The sequence below is a fragment of the Euphorbia lathyris genome, chromosome 1 (genome assembly GCF_963576675.1).
Source record: "Euphorbia lathyris chromosome 1, ddEupLath1.1, whole genome shotgun sequence".
Lineage (NCBI taxonomy): Eukaryota > Viridiplantae > Streptophyta > Magnoliopsida > Malpighiales > Euphorbiaceae > Euphorbia > Euphorbia lathyris.
In genome coordinates this window covers 12678918-12696334 of record NC_088910.1, presented here as the reverse complement: position 1 = coordinate 12696334, position 17417 = coordinate 12678918, and the positions used below count along the sequence as shown (strand labels likewise).

General features: G+C 35.8%; 1 protein-coding gene across 2 annotated transcripts; it reads right to left on the bottom strand.

Annotated features, from left to right (window-relative positions):
- Nucleotides 1-7195: 7195 nt before the first annotated feature.
- LOC136222027 (uncharacterized) lies at nt 7196-14301 on the bottom strand. 2 transcript variants are annotated; one of them, XM_066009514.1, is made up of 4 exons: nt 13808-14301; nt 12936-13722; nt 8324-9402; nt 7196-7214 (listed from the first exon to the last, which is right to left on the bottom strand). In XM_066009514.1, exons 1-4 carry the CDS (start codon nt 14113-14115, stop codon nt 7211-7213), a joined length of 2178 nt encoding a protein of 725 aa, XP_065865586.1. In that variant the 5' UTR covers nt 14116-14301; the 3' UTR covers nt 7196-7210. The 2 variants fall into 2 exon arrangements, with proteins under 2 accessions (XP_065865586.1, XP_065865579.1); XM_066009507.1 differs by having other exon boundaries at nt 7200-7218.
- Nucleotides 14302-17417: the final 3116 nt, after the last annotated feature.

Sequence of the window (17417 nt, the reverse complement as noted above, 5' to 3'; positions counted from 1 at the left end):
TATAAATTTAATATTTTTAATTTTGTTTATATAATTTTTTAAGGTAAAATGTGGATAAAAATATTATTTTTCACATTATTTTTTTAATAACGGTTGAATCCCGATTGAATCTTAAACCCTTGACCCTTTGTCTTTTCCGGTTCTTTGACCGGTCCAGTTTTGATAACCATGTAGCTAACTCAATTGGTTCAGAAACTCGAGTCTGTTTACCGTGGTGTTGTCAATACCTTCAATTTTCGAAATGGAATACCGTTAAGACTCGCAATATGAACTCATGAAAAATATTCAAATTTATGAAACAGTTAATCAAATACCCAAATACAATCAATAATCAGAACATAAAAAGAGGAATGAAAATGGAGTAAAATTCAGATTAAAGATTGAAAATTGTCGACTCAAGTTGACAAGTTGACAAGAAAATCCAGAAAGATCTTACAAGTTGACAAGAAAAAAAGTAAAAATTATTCATCTCTGAAGCTTTGTCGACTCAAGCAAATTGTCATCTTGAATTGGAGGTAGAACCTTGATTGCTTGTGTATCAACGGAGGATGGAAGCTTTTGCATGTGGAAATGGAAAATTGCAGAAATTCAGACTGCTCTCAAGGGGGAAGAAAGAGTTTAACATATGAATACTGGATATGAATACTGGATTCTTGGAATGACAATTCCAACGTCTTTAAATAGACAAATAAAGATCCTATCTAACAACTAATATGAATGTTTTATCCCTATCTTTTGAGATAATTTACGATGCATTCTTGAGCAAATAATTATATTTAATACTTATTTTACGCATATTTCAATCAAACAACAAAAATAATAGTCTGCACGTTTAGTTAATTTCGGTCATTTTAAAATTTTTTTCGTCATAAATAAAATAAATAAATCAAGTAATCTCGGATTTATGTTGGTGTTTTACAGGCCAATCGAACGCACGCAAGGGGCAACGTAAGAAAAAAATCCAAAGGCAGTAATTTAGACAACACATCGTGTCACATAGTCCACGCGGCATGTGGCCCAGAGTTGACAAACGAAGACCCTTAACTCTGAAATCGGCAAATTGTCCCCCAATCAAGGACAAGTCAAACAACATGTGATATGTCCCATACGTCGTGTGAAACGCATTCACAAAGGGTCAATTATGCGCACAAAACATTATTTCTAACCAATGGCAGACCCGCATAGCACATCATATGTCTACACGTCATGTGGACCAAATCAGACCAAAAAGCCATCTCAAGTCATGCGTGTGAAAGCCGCTTCTGCAAAGAAAATCAATTCACACAACGTGTGACATGTTCCACACGTCGTGTGGACTAAAGGTCTTTAGCCAAATATGTACAATTGAAATAATCCTATAAATTACAATTATGCCATGAGCTTGATTTTTGTATAAATAAGAGTGTTTGGCACCCAATTAGATATTCAGTTTTCATGCAATAAAAACACCTTATACATTGAGATCTTGTTGTAGCAAACTTCCTCCATGCTCTTTCCCCAAGTTCGAGAGTTCCACCTTTGAATCCAAAGTGACGACTTCGAGTCCAGTTAGCTAGTTTTAAGGGATGATTCTTCTTCCCTTTTATCTTGTTAACTAGTTTGTATTCTTTCTATGTGCTAGATTCGGTTGTAATCCGCTTTAATGCTTTTCACAGTTTCAATATATGATTTACGATTTTCAGTTTCACTATACTTGTTGATATTTATTCTTTGCTTTGATTCTTATAATTGATTATTATGTATGTTGATTACAAACTCCGAAATTCATTAGGATTCATATAGGTGTTGTCTCACTGGGATTGACAACTCGAAAACTGTAGGAATTGACAAGCACGATACTTACGAGCCCTAGTTTCTGAATCTATTAGAATTAGCATCACGTTAAGAGGAAATCACGGTCTAAATACTTGATGGAGTTGGTCAGTTTGTATATAATCATTTTTGCAATACTAAATTGTTACTTGTGTATAATATGAAATATTGTTTATTACATATTGTAACTTAACGCAATCTGTATCATCCCATAAGGGGTTGTACGCTAAAAATTGTCTCACTTATAATTTAATAGTAGTTCATAGTTGTTACACAAATAAAACCAAAAGTATTCACCGTCTAGATAATGTTGTAAAGCCAAGTAGTTTGATACATGTGAGTATAAAGCTCCTGGATTCGATACCTGAGCTTAACCAGATTTATTACTTGATTAACAACAGTGTACACTTACCCTAAGTTGAGCGATTCGAGAATTAGCCCAGGCTATTCTCTCATCAAGTTTTTGGCACCATTGTCGGGTATTTACTTTCTTGCAATATTAGACCAAAACGTTCTATTGTTAGTCTAAGCATTTTTTGTGAATAATTTTTATATATATATATACCTATACACTAACCTCATTCTTTTTTGTTAATATTTTCTTTTCCTAGTTTATGCACACCCGATCTCGGAGTGACACTCTTATTCCTATTGATCTTGAAATTGAATGTACTTTGTATAGGATAAGAAGAGAAAAAATGGCCGGAATCAACAACGAAACCCAACCCGAGAACTACCATCACCGAAAATGGAGGAGGCAACGATACACGAACAATGATGGAGATCCTAACTCCACATGGCATCGTCGCTCCAACCATTCCATCCAACACCTACGAAATTAAGACAAGCATGATCTAGATGATCCAACAAAGTGGATAGTTTGGAGGGGAACTTCACGAAAATCCTAATGAACATCTTGATAAATTTTTTATATATGCTGATACATCTCGCTAAAATGGTGTTCCTACCGACGGGGTCTGTCTGAAATTATTTCCCTTTTCTTTGATAGGACAAGGATTGGAGTGGTTGCGGTCCTTGAAAGTGGGATCGATCACTACATGGGAAAGTCTCGAGAAGGAGTTCCTTTCCTACTACTTCCCACCTTCCAAGACGGTTATGTTACGAAACGACATAACATCTGCTCCGGAATTGTCCGCATTACGATATTCCTAAACACGACTTGGTAAGTACTTTTACCATGGTTTAACCCTCCACTAACCATGAAACTGTAGATTCAGCAGGTGGAGATTAGTTTAGGAAGTCATCAAGCGATGTGTACGATTTAATAAATGAGCTTGCTAGGAAAAGTGTCCATTGCAAGTTGATCAGCTTGCCAGACCATCGAGATATCAACATTCACCGTGGAGGATGAGGCTCCGAAGAACTCCATGGTTGAGATGAACCGAAAGCTAGATGCCTTAATGACACAAATGAGTCTCAATAAAACTGCACATGTCCTAATGTGCAACCATTATGGTAACGACCATCACGGTAGTGACTGTCAAACACATAATCCATTCATCGGTGATGCCGAAACTGTAAGTTATGTAAGAGGAAATCTAAGGTATAATTCTAACTACAACTACTACTCTAACTGTAAGTCATACCACCGCAATAATAATAATAACAACGGATAGAGGCCTCGACACCAACACTAAAACTTGTCGCATGACAATAATCAAAACATGTTGAAGCCCCATCCAGTTTCAATAATGAGTCAATGAGCAGGTATTTGGGCCACCAAGTGACCCAATTGAATCTCTAACAAGAAGAGAGACAACAAGGGTCTCTCCCAACCAACACCAAGCAAAAATCAAGACCCAAAAACAGGGAGTCTACGCAAGCAGTAACACTCCGCAGTGGTAAGGATTTGGAACCATCGGTTTCCAAGGCGAATTAATATACATCTGCTCTAGAGGTAAGTAACGAACAAGAGAGGTAAGCAACTTCTGTTCAGAAAAACACCAATTTCCTTGGACAAAATCGAAGAAATTTATGATCCAATTAAAGCTTACGTACCGAAACTACCTTTTCCACAAAGATTGAAAAATGATAAATTGGATCACCAATATTCTAAATTCTTGGAAATATTCAAGAAACTCCACATAAACATTCCATTTGTGGAGGCATTAGAACAAATGCCAACATACACAAAAATTTAAAGGAAATTCTTACCAAGAAGAGGAAATTGGAACAAAATGAAACGGTAGCGCTAACGGAAGAATGTTCCGCAATAATAATGAATAAACTTCTACCAAAGCTCAAGGGCTTAGGGAGATTTTCCATCACATGTTCAATTGAAAATGTTGAATTTAGTCGAACTTATATGATCTAGGTGTTAGTATAAATCTAATGCCTTCATCTGTTTTTCAGGAAGCTTGGGTTGGGGGAGCCAAAGCCTACCAACATGACATTCTAGTTGGCCGATCAATCGATCGCCCCACCTAAAGGAGTGGTGGAGGACGTTTTAGTGAAGGTGGAAAAATTCATCCTCCCCGTAGACGTTATAGTGCTTGACATGGCAGAAGAGGATACGGTACCAATCCTCCTATGGAGACCATTTTTTGCAACCGAAAAAACTCTAATAGACGTTTAAGAAGGTAAATTGATACTTCGATTGCAAGACAAAGAGGTAGTGTTCAATGTGTATAATTCTATGAAATTCCCGTCTAATAATATGGGAGATTGTAATTTCATAAATTCAATAGATTCTATTGACATGTTTGTTGAGGAAATATGTGATAGGTACCCAATGGAGACATCTTCGAGTCTAGAGCAAGTCGAGCACGAGGAGGAGGAGCCAACCGACATTCCTTTTGAATACTTCTCCAAAATGGAGAGATGTTTATGGGTAAATAACAAGTCCGAGGGTTTGGACCGGGACAACAAGCCAAAACCAAAGTCCTCTCTAGAGGAACCACCAACTTTGCAACTTACACCTTTGCCTCTTAACTTGAAGTATGCTGATTTGCAACCCCTAACTTCTTACCTGTTGTTATATGCTCTCTTCTGACAGAGGAAATGGAGGAGAAGTTGCTTACGGTGCTAAGGAAACACAAAGGGGCTTTTGGATGGACGATCCACGATATCAAAGGTATTAGCCAACTATTTACACTCACCATATATTCATAGAGGATGAGGTCAAACCTAGTATGCAACCAAAATGTCAGTTGAACCCCAACATAAAAGTGGTAGTGAAGGCCGAGGTAATCAAACTCCTCGATGTATGTATTATCTATCCTATCTCCAATGATCAGTGGGTGAGTCCGGTTTAATGCGTCCCTAAAAAAATGGCACTATGGTAACGGAAAATGATCAAAGGGAATTAATTCCCATAAGAAAGGTAACATGGCGACGGGTGTGTAATGATTATAGGAAACTTAGGCACATAAGGCTTATCTTGATCATTTACATTTATCACAGGAGTTGGGGTTTAAGATTGTGAACGAGTGTGATGTGTCTCTTGCATGTATCCAAGACATTCATGATAATGATCAGTGTGGAGTTTATAGAGGCAAAATGATATAGTCTTGGGCTTTCTCTTTTCTTTCAGCTTGTTGAAGTGGTTCTTAAGCCTTTTTTTATATAATAAATAAAAAAATTGATGTTACCATTGTCTAGACCAAAAATTTCTCTACCTTGAAAACGTTGAGAATAAAATTTATTATTTTCTATCTTTAACTATGGATGGCAACGAGTACATGTTTTGTGGATACTCGTTATTACTCCACTTTAATAAGACTACACCAATCTGTATAAAATGATTTGAGACGGAAATGAGATTAAAAAAAAAAAGTAGATGCCACAAATATGTGACAAGAATATAAATACCCCATAAATTACCAACTACACAAAATTGTATTTGCTAATTTATATTTACTATTTTAAAAGTAAATGAATGCATAATAATAAATAAATGAAGAGAAAAAATGAAAAATTTTAATATAAAAATTTGATGATTTGTACTTGAATTGTATATTATGATAGAACTTTAAGAATTTAATTTACTTTTCTAAAATTATGAAACATTAAGTTTATATAAGTTTTATTAAAAGTATGTTTTATTTATTTATTTCACTCTATATATTTAAACTAGAAAGAATATGACAGATACCCGTAAATTATGTTTGACGTAAATTATGTTTGACGTAAATTATGTTTGACGAGTGTATATTTACTCCATTTTCCTCTCATGTTTACGTTTTTATACTAAAAAAAAGAGTGCTTTAGGTGTTTGGTTAGGAAACTATTGTTGATGTTTTATACATGAAAAACAACATTTTCCAATAGCAGGAAATCCCTTCTTTTTAGGTTTTGCAATCAGCAAATAGCAAACCGTAACAGCAAGTAACCAAACGGGTCATAAGATTGTGTACTCATCAAAATAATAAGATGAGATGAGACATTAATTCAAAATATGAAAGGAGACATTAATCACGTATATCTTAGAGCATCTTTAAAAGACTCTTAGTCCACTCTCCAAAAATAATATAAACAATTGACTCTTAGTCCACTCTCTAAAAATAATATAAACAATTGACTCTTACTGATTTGAGGAGTGACTATTACACCTCTTTCCCTAGGAACTCTAAATGATTCACGCGAAAAACACATAGTAGATGTTGAAGATTCTTACTAATTTGAAGAGTGACTATTACACCTCTTTCTCTAGGAACTCTAAATGATTCACGCGGAAAACATATAGAAGATGTTGAAGGAGCTAAAGACATAGTGAGAACCTGAGAGTTCCGATTCGGTCTGTTGATTGGTAGATGGAAGTCGTTTCTTGAGGCTCTTCGAGGCTCGTTGGGGCAAGTCGACAATCGCTAAGGAGGAAAGAAGAGTGGGAACGAGGGCTTCTTTCACCAGTCTTTTTCTTTGAGCATGAGTTTGGGGGGGGGGGGGGGAGGGGGGGGGGTCTATTTGGACCATGCGCTCTCGCATCATGTAATCTCGTATGTATGATAGCTAGAGGTGGTGTGTTGAATATATTGCTTCTTCAATATCATTGGTTAGGGATTCACTCCCAGCTTCTACGATCATATCTGCAGCTCCTAATTGAACACTTACCAAATCTCGATGCGCCACTTATTCACCATCAACTGCAGCTCTCAATAAGATCATCAACAAATGTTAGAGCTCTATAGTTCATGACTACATTTAGGATAAGATCAATCCAATTTGCTATTGCCCGATCTTTTTTCTCGCAAAAGAGCAATCAATCCAGTAAAGCAAGGAAAGGCAAGTATGGGACGGAGGTCGACTTGGCTTGAGTAGGAGATGAAAGGGATGAAATCTCTTCATGTGGCTCGCTCCTTCGTTCGTTGGCTCGACATACCGTCATCTTAAGGCTAACTCACTTATCGCCATTGGCTCAGGTATCATGGTTGCCAGTCCATCATCTAGCTATTGGGTAAGAAGAACTTAGTCAACAATAAGGTAACTAAAAAAAGCTTCCTTCATCACTTGTCTACTTCCCCAGTTGCATTGGGTTCCAACAATACTTCTTATTTATTATTTTATCATTAAAATTATTAAATGATGTTATATTTACCAATAATAAAAGGAGAGAGAGTATTCAATATTAAATTATTAACAAAAAAAAAAAAAGAAATAAGATAGGAACTAAGAATGGAGAGAGACTCCTCGATAATAGAAAAGATGTAGAGACTCTTAATAATTTGAGAAGTCACTGGAAGGCTGTTGGAATTCGTTTCTATCTCTCTCCTCAAATTTTAACTTAAAAGCCCAACTAAAAAGACCGTTAGAGATCATCTTACTTGTTACTATTCCTATCTTCAACTAATTATTATTCTTTTTCTCATTTAGCCTTTGATTTTATAGGAACACTGTTCTTCCTTTGTCTCTCCTTTTCCCTTTCCACCTAACTAGATATGTTTATGGTTCAGACTTACACCTAAAAACACTCAATCAAGCCCAAAATCAATTTAAGCAGGCTCCGTATTATCAAACTTAAAAATAAAATCTTTAACCCACCCCAAATAAGGTCACCTCCTAGTATGTTTTTTATTTTTAAATTATATTATAAAATATATAATACAATATAACATTTAATATATTAGTATATAATAATTAATATTTAATTGATCATATTAGCCCGATCTATCCTACTCTTATAAATCTCAAACCCAACACAAAAATAAGCAAAGATGAACAGGCTTAGACGGGACCGGGCAGGACTAATGTTATTTACCATATGCAAATCGGCCTATTAGACACGGGCCTAGCAAATAGGCGGCGCATAAACAGGTCTACTCCTACCGAATCTACAAAAACAAGTAAAAAAAATCTATAATTCATGTTATCTCTACAGATGTTGTGTACATGCAAGGGCTACCACAAAAACATTGTTCAAGAAATTCACACTAGAGGTCTCATCCTATGTTTTCTCTCATCTTTCTCTTCCTAGCTAAAATAATTAATCTTGAGGAAATACTAACAAAAGAAAAGAAGTGAAAATATAATATAAGTCACAAGTTACAACAATTACCTCCTAGACCTCTTTCTTGCCCTTCCACCACCACCACCACCGCCACCACTCCCTATATCAGAACCACCATTATCTCTCCCTCTCTTCCCCGTCACAGCGGCCGGACGGGGACTCTCTTGCTTCTTCGGTGGTCTTCCGACCGCTCTTTTCCCTCTTCCACTCTCTTCTTTTGCATTTCTTCCCCTTGAGCTTCTTGTAACCCTCTCTGTAATCTCCTCTCTATTATTCCTCCCTTTTTTACTTTTATTATCCTCTTTCCCTTTGCTCTCTTTACTCCTCCTCTCCTCTTCTTCCTCTTCCTCTTCCTCCGCCGCCTCCTCTTCAGAAGAAGAAGAACCACCACCGTCTTCGTTAACCGTGTTACGGCTCGGCGAGTTCTGCTTCATTCTTTTCAAGAAGCTTGCTGCTCCTTGTCTTTTGCTGCTGTTGCTGTTGTTGGTGTTGTTTCCTTTCCTTTCTACCTTCATCTCCAACGCGTCGTGTGAACTAAGCTCATTACCGCCGTATTTATGTTTTGATTCTGTATTTTTGTTAGAGTTTCTGCCATTACTAGAGGCTGATCTCTGATCTTTTGTTCTTTTCTTTCTTATACCCTTTTCCTCAATTCTTGGAAAGGAGCTACTTTCAATCTTTTTCACGTTCACTTTGGGTTTCTCTTCAACTTCTTTCTCTTTCCTATCGCCGCTACTACCCTTCTTAGAGACACTCTCCGACGCTGTCGTTTTGGCAGAACTTCCCTTGCCGGCGCAGACAACTATGGTAGAAGAGGATTTGTTGGGCTTTGAAAATGAAGTTGGTTGTGGTTTTTGTTTGGTTTCACGTTCGGTTGTGGTAGTTTCAGGTCTTCGTTTTTTTCCAAGCTTTTTTGTCATTTCCTTCAACACTAGAGCCCGGAGTTCAGAAGAGGCAATGTTTTCCGGTGAATTCTTTCTGAAGAAAACGACGCCGTTGTTGAATAAAAGCAGGAGATCCCTGAAGAATTTTTGGATGGAAGTAGAGTAGACCCCTTTATCAAGCCTAGATTGAATGGTTTGGATGTCTATGTGCTGTCGGATTGAGTTTTTGTACCTTTGAGATTCCTGTAAAATGGATTTAAAATAGTATTATAAAATTCAGAGACATTTTAGTCTACAAGACCGACCCACCACGTAATCCATACACTGACCTAATAATTTAACAACAGTTTCAGAGTCTAGAGTTTACAAATTAGAATTTACTCATATTTTAATTAATTAAAAAGTATATAATAAATAACAACACATGTTAATGTTTCTTTTTATATAAATTTGGAATATTTTACAAGTTTTGAGAGATAATTGCAGGTTTAGTGGCAAGAAGGATCTAAGAAAGTTAATAGAAAAAGATATACTTAAATTAAACATCACGGTTTTTTTTAGGATTAAACACCATGTAATTAATTATAGTATTATATATGTTAATTATTTATATAAAATTATCTTAAAATATAAAATTCTAGACCTAAAAATGTAAATTATAAAGTTTATAAATCTTAAAATATATGATACGGTATTAAATTATTGATCTGGCTCCAGATGACGTGTTAGACATGACAGATAGTAAAAAATTTAGGTACATAAGTGTGCATAACATTTGTCCTCTCTCATATTTAATCAATTTTGCACACAAAACCTTTTAATGACCCTTACTAAAATATACAGCCGGTGACTATAACCAGTCAACTCGAAGTCAGCATGCCACATCAGCATTTTTCATCATATGCATCTACTCATTCTTTATGCAACTATTAAAATCCCATTATCTTACTCCTTCATTTTCTCAAACTCCACTTTCTATCTTTGGGTTTCTCCATAAGATAGAAAGAAGAATTGTAGAAAACCAAGGAAGAAGATAAGAGTAATACTAATAATTGCATGAGGAAAGGGTCCCATTTTTTTAAATGTGTAGAATAAAAAATTCTGATGTGGCATGTTGATTTCAATTTAACTGGTCCCAATTACCGGTTGTACATTTTAATGAGAAGTCATCAAAAAAAATTGTACACTTTTATATATGCAAAACTGAAAATTATACAATTATATATATATAAAATTAAAAATTATATACCAGAATAGAAAAAAGAACAACTTATTAATTGAGAAATTTACGTGTAAATTCACAATTAAAAAATTGTCTACAATTATATCAGTCAAGTCCTAATTTTAATTTATATCAAACTAATAGAATAATTACTTTTAACTTAAGGAGTTGGAATTTATAAATTATTTAATTTACCCAACAATTTCTCCCTAATCCGCCGCCCCTCAGGCTACTTTTGGAGTGCGATTTCCAAATACGGCCCTACTTGGCACATTAAATAAACTATAAATAAACCACTATTCAATTATGAAAACGTCCAAAGATGTCTCATGTTCTTCGGGTCTTCAATTAATTAAAGATAAATATTTCCTTAAAATCGGTTTCTTTCTTTTTTTGAATTATTTTTCTGGATAATGGTTTACCTATTTTCACAAGCTAGTTAATTCATCACACGCTTCTAAAAATAGAAACATCAAACATGTGATTTTTTTGTATCTGTTGGGTCATGCAATAGAAAAGCACGACAACAATTTTCAATTGAAATCTTTTCTTACGCTTTTAAAAAATATTAAAATAAGTCTATGTTTTTAGGAAAGTATCAATTTAGATTTCATGTATAAAATAGCATAGCATAATAACAATTTTCAATTGGAATCTTTTCTTACGATTTAATAAATATAAGGAGTAAGGTATCAAAATAGGTCTACGGTTTTTAAGGAAGTATCAATTTAGACTCCACGTATAAAATAGTATCAATACAGATTTAACGTTTAAAAAATGTATCAATTTAGACATCGAGAACAGATTAGACACATCATTCATATTATTCCGTTAAGTTCTGATTTCTCCATTCACATACAATTGACAGAACTTAACGAAGTAATATCAATGACGTGTCTCGTTCCGTTATCGAGACCTAGATTGGTACCAAGCCTATATTAATGTTATTTTGTACGTAGAGCCTAAATTGATATTTCTCCAAAAACCATAGACATATTTTTGATACCTTATACTAAATAAATATAAATTACATCAAGGATAAACCATATTTTGTGCCACTTTTTTTAAAATTATAATCATTTGTGACAGAAAAGACACTACTAATGTACTCACTATGTCATTTAAGTTTTTTTTTTTATCATAACTAGTTAAACTATTAAAATGATTGTTACCATTAATATTTATCTCTTAAAACCTTTATTTTTCATACCAAAATTATTTTTCTTCTAAGGCTTAATTATATTATTATTTACATTACTATTAAACCTCTAATTTAATATAAATAAAGACAAATTAAAATATTTTTTCCCACCAAAAGTAGTAGTAGAAAACGTCATATAATAAAAATTAATAAACCTAAAAAGTCATATAATAATTACGATGAGAGTATTCTATTAAAAATAAAAGAAACATTAAAGAAAAATACTGTTGAATTTGTGAATCAAGCTCAATGATGGAGTAATTGGGCAAAATTGGGCCATTTGATTTTAAAAGCAATAACGAAAAGGGCCCAAATTGACATACCAGAAATGAGTACTAACCCAAGCCTAGTTATAGCTTGTAAATTATTAGTCAAAAAGATTCAGAAAGTGCCGGTTTATGAAAATTAAATTTATATTTTTTAAAAATTTCAACAAAAAACAACATGAATGGATGAATCAATAATTGTAATAAAGCAAGCAAGCAAAACTAAACAAATCAATTACCCTAGCCAGATCAAAACTGCTACCTCATTTTTTCGGATCTTGATCGCTGTGTTGTTCGAAATAGATTACAGGGTGTCATCTTTTGTTATAATATGATTATGTGTATCTAGCGGTAAATATATGATTGTTTCGTTGGGACCAATTCTATCTATGTATTATAAATGTTTTATTTTTCTAAATTAAACTCACTTAATTTTATTATCCTTATATACATGTTACTATCTAGTGATCCAGAACTATTTTTCAGAACTACTATAAAACATCTCAAAATTGAGGTAGATTTTAACTATAAAAATAAAATTTAATCGTTCCCTTCTCATTTCTCTTATCATATATTAATGAATTTAGATTTTATAATTAAATACAAATTATATGAGTTAATTAAATAGTTTCAACTTTAATTCGACGGAGACAGAAGATCAAAATCACCCATGGTAGGTAATTTCACCGGCTGGAGGGCCGAAATCATCCATATAGCAGTGATTCCGCCGATCGAGGGGCTAGGCACCTCTAGAAAGTCAATTACTCTATTTTTTTTAGATATGTTTATTAAAAAAATTCCATATTCCTTATTATATGGACTATGTCTGTGGGTTTTTTTTCCAAGAAAAGCGGTCTTCTAAGGCCCCGTTTTGATTGTAACACGTGTCATAAAATCTGATATGGGGACACGTGTTACAATCCCAAATGGGGTGAAGGAAAAACGATTGCATGGAACAGCAAATTTGTTTCTAATTACGGGGGGTCTATACGCACCGTTTCTTCTCCAAAATTTCCCCCCATTTTTCCCCCTTTGCCTGTAAATCCCAAACGGAAAAATTAAGAGTAAAAGTTGGAAAAATAAGTACCTGGCTTCTAAGCCGCTGCTCGAACACGGAGCCAAGCCGATGAGAACGAATTGTCTCAATAAGTTTAGTCATCAGCTCAGATTTCACGGCGGCTTTAACCTGCTTCTTTGTGGCGGGAGAAACCTCGTCACCGCCCTCCGGCTCCTCAGCGCTGCTGCTCACTATTCCCAAACCGCTTCCGCCACCACTATCTCCGCTGCTACTACCTACTCTTCTACGACTGCCTCCTCCTCTATGGCGCCGTTTTTTAGTCTTTAAAGATAAGCTGGCTGAGCTTTGCACATCACTGTTCTGTTTCTCCTTTTCTTTCTCTTCCCGCTTAGACTCTCCAACTGACTCTCCTAACTCGTTCGACTCACCGAGTCCACCCGTCGTCTGACTCAATTTTAACCCGGCTTCCTTTTTATCCTTTTCTATTTTACCATTGCCGTCGTCTTCAACATCCTCCGACTTACCGTTGCAGGACCAATCCCGACCAGATCTCGGGTCGGATTCGGATCGAACCGGTTCGTTTTCTATTTTAATTTGTGGATCGGGTTGTACAGCGGGTTCACCATCTACGGTGTCGTTTTGAAGCCTCGCCGTTGTTGCTTCAACTTTTTGTTGGTCTGTCGAATTAGACTCATTAAACGATCGATTCTCGCGCTCGTCACCTGACTCTTCACCGGCGGTTGTCTTTCCGGGTACTGTATCTTGAGACGATTTTTTCTCTCTCACCAGATCTGTCTCTTCTTTAACGCACCCGTCTCTTTCCTCTTCCAATTTCTTCACCTTCAATTCAAGAGACCTGCAACAGAGAAAAAGGAAGTTTCAGATCTCAACAAACTCCGACCATCTAGAATCTGATCTTCAACAACAAGCGCGAAAATTACGAGATCGAAACATCGCGTCGTTGAACCTCACGTCGCAGCTCCTCGACCCGAATCTTACGGAGTTCATCGATTATAGGTACAAGGCTAGCAGATGCGTCGTTAAGGGGCTTAAACCGGCGTTTAAGATCGTTGAACTTATCAATACAGTGTTGAGAAGTGAGGGAGGGGAAAATAGAGGACCGGTTCTGTACTTCCATGGCGATTGAGTCCCAGCTTTTGGTGCCGTGGCGGTTCACGGCGCAAGCCAGCAATAGTTCCTCTAGCGTGCCCCAAGCTTCCTCCGCCCTAGTTTCGTGTTCCTTAGCCATGAATATTTCTTCATGTCATCATTATGTGGTTCTCGATTTGTTGTTCATTGTTTTTGTGTGTTTTAAAAGTTCTAATCTGCTTGTTCTTCTTTTTCTAATTTTCTTCAAATATTAGGGTTTTTGCTGTTTTGATTGATTGGGATTCTTCCTCGATGGATGACGACGATGGCTTTAAATGGTTTATTATCTTCGTTTCTCAGCTTTTTTATATGGGAAGAAATCGTGAATTGGTCCTTGTGGTGTTTTCTTCTTGCTAATTAGCCCCCTATGATGTTATCTCTTCCCAATTTTCTTTTGAAAAAACATTTTAAGCCCTTTATCTTTTTAATTTTTACTGATTTATCCCTCCATCTTTCAATTTGGCATACAATTTGGCACATTAAGTATTCTTGAACTTTTTCCCATCAAATTACTTAGTTGCGAATATATTATTTAGTTAAACATATTATTCAGTTAAACAGTTTATCAGTGTTGAACTCACCAAAAATAAAATACATACTTTTAGAACTAAAAACTGTAATAAATATGAAGTATGATTAAATCTATATATGAAGTATGATCAAATCTATAAAGACCGATGAAATTACGTTTTTTGTTGGTTTAATAAAATAGCATAAATGATTAAATAGGCAAAAGCAATTATATTGGAAGTAAATATGCAAGATAGTGATTCCAGTTGGAGGTTAAATTCAAATTTTGAATTGAATCGGTAAATAGGTAAAAACAATTAAATTGGAAGTAAATCTGCAAGAAAGTGATTGCAGTTGGAGGTTAGATTCAAATTTTGAATTGAATCAATCAATCATATCTCATGAAAAATATAAATTCCAACTGGATTCGATAAATTAGATATGGTTATCAAAAAGTTTTAACAACTTATCTCTTCTCATAAAATGGGCAATTAAGAAACATTCGTTAACTATCATTAATCAATCTAACAATTCTAAACAAGCTTTAGAATTTAATTTGAATAAAAGCATTAAAGTGTGAAAGAGATACTAATTTTATTGAATCATTACAAAAGCATGATTATTTAAAGCATGTTGATATCATACAGAATGACATCATACAGATGGCGTCATGGTCACCCTCCTTTGGGAATAAAAGGTCGTGTCATACCTAAAGCAAGGCTCATAACTATTAGCAGCAGCCCAAGCTAACAATAAACATCCTAGCCACATAAAATCAAAGCCCAAAACCAACACATATGGATTTGGGCCAAATCACAAGAGAAACTTCTAGAATCCTACGAGATAAAAGATTCCTCTCAAGATTCAGAGTCCTTTAGGCATTAGGAATTCTAAACTTATAAGAATTCACAAGGAGGTGACAACCTTAACCTAATCAAACACTACAAATAGACAAGTATGAGCATAAGGTTTAGTACGTTAACTATTATCTCTAAACTTGTTCTTACCCTCCAATCCGATCCAATCATAAAACTGGTTGAGACATCGGAGCGGGTTTACCGGACTCCGACCTTTCTGACATCTGTCCTATTTTTCAGATCCAGTACGATATTGGATTGAACCAAAGGTTAAGACGCGTAATCAAATTCAAGTAACAAGTTATCATTGGTGCGATGAGTGTGGAAGGAACAACCTTGCATGATTCTTCAAAATATCTAGTTATGGCTACATTCCAACGAATTCAATCAGAAGTTCATCGAAACAATGATGATGAAGTTCAACAGTCGGCCCAACTAGATCCTCAGTACCAACTGTTGGCAGAGGAGGTGTCCTTGAGATTTGCCAGAATATGATCAACATGTAAAAGGAGATGGACAAGGCGAAAGCAGCCTATAAACGAGAGATGATCGATCTCCAATGGCAACTAAAAAAGGCAAGAGAGGATATCCTAAATAAGCTCGTTCAGGCAGTCGAGTTCGGCCAGGAGTCCACTAGAACTCCGAAGACACGCTCCTAAAGCGTATAACCAACAAGGAGATATTTCCAGTCAAGGACTCATCCATGCAGATCTAAAAATCCAAGAGAGAATGATTAATCTCGGGGCCGTAGTAGAAATCGTACCCCACCCAAACCGTTCGGCCACCGGCGCAGTCGTTCGGAGGCAGATAAGCCGAAGCTAAAGGAGGCCACCCCTCTTAGCAAAGAGGGTGTATTGGAACTCCTTAGAAAATATGTGTTGAAAAGAAACAACACAAGAGATGGATACTCGGGCTTCTCAAATACGTGCACACTTTTATATAGGGAAATTCAACGACAACCGATGCCTAGGGGTTTCCGAATCCCAACTTTCAGCCAATATGGAGGACTTGGCGATTTAGTCACACATGTTAAGAATTTTCGAAGAATCATCGAGGCAGCCACTACCATGGATGTAGTATTATATCGTATTTTCCCTACAAACCTGAAGGAATTTGCAGGCTTTTGGTATGAGCAACTCTTGCTCGAATCGATCTACAACTTTAACGAAATGGCTGTGTCTTTTGTGGTTCATTTTGTCACTTCAATACCTGAAGGAAAAACGATGCAAGATCTCAATCGTACTATCCATGCCGAAGGAGAGATGTTGGCCCAATTTATCGAAAAATTTCAGGCATTGGCCTTTCAGGTTAAGGAGTTTAGCATCGAAGGAGCCCTTGACGCTATGGCAAGTAACTGTTGAAGCAGGGCCTAGCAACAAAGCATCATAAACGGCTAGGCCGAAGGACTTCCATGGCCTTATGAAGAGGGCCCGAAGCTATACATGGTGGGACAAGCATAAGTCAAACTCTTTATTAATAAAATAGTCCACACCCGAATGTGATAAGCCTTCCAAGATAAAGATAGAAGAGACCGAAGCACCAACAAGCCTCGGGAGCAAAGAGATAAAGTAAAAATATCCTTTAATGCTCCCTAGAAAGAGATGTTATTTTGGATTGAAGATAATAAAACACGAATCGAGTACCCATTGAAGCTAAAAAAGAGTCGAAGTAATAGGAAATATTGTCATTTTGAAAGTGATGCTCTTTTGGATTGAAGATAATAAAATACGAATCGAGTCCCACCGAAGCTCAAAAAAGTCGAAGTAATGGGAAATATTGTCACTTTCATAAAAGTGAAGGATATGAAACAGAAGATTACAGACATCTAATTTAAGAGGTGGAGAATCTGGCAAAAAGTGGTAAGCTTGACCGCTTCCTCAAGAAATATAGAGAGGAAAGGAAAAGAGAGAAGGAAAAAATCAGGAGGGTCGAACCCCTCGAGGAGTAATCAATGCGATTGTTAGAGGCTTGTAACCCAAGAGAAAGTGAGAAGAAACTGCCACGATAGAGAGAGTGAAAGAGCAACGTTCAAACT

Bases quoted from the DNA above. Each gene is read 5' to 3' on its own strand.
- LOC136222027 (XM_066009514.1), bottom strand. From the start codon at position 14,115: ATGGCTAAGGAACACGAAACTAGGGCGGAGGAAGCTTGGGGCACGCTA. The intron at 13,723-13,807 runs GTAATTTTCGCG...TCTCTGTTGCAG, and splicing joins CGACGCGATGTTTCGATCTC to GTCTCTTGAATTGAAGGTGA. The intron at 9,403-12,935 runs GTACTTATTTTT...TCCATTTTACAG, and splicing joins AGCAGCGGCTTAGAAGCCAG to GAATCTCAAAGGTACAAAAA.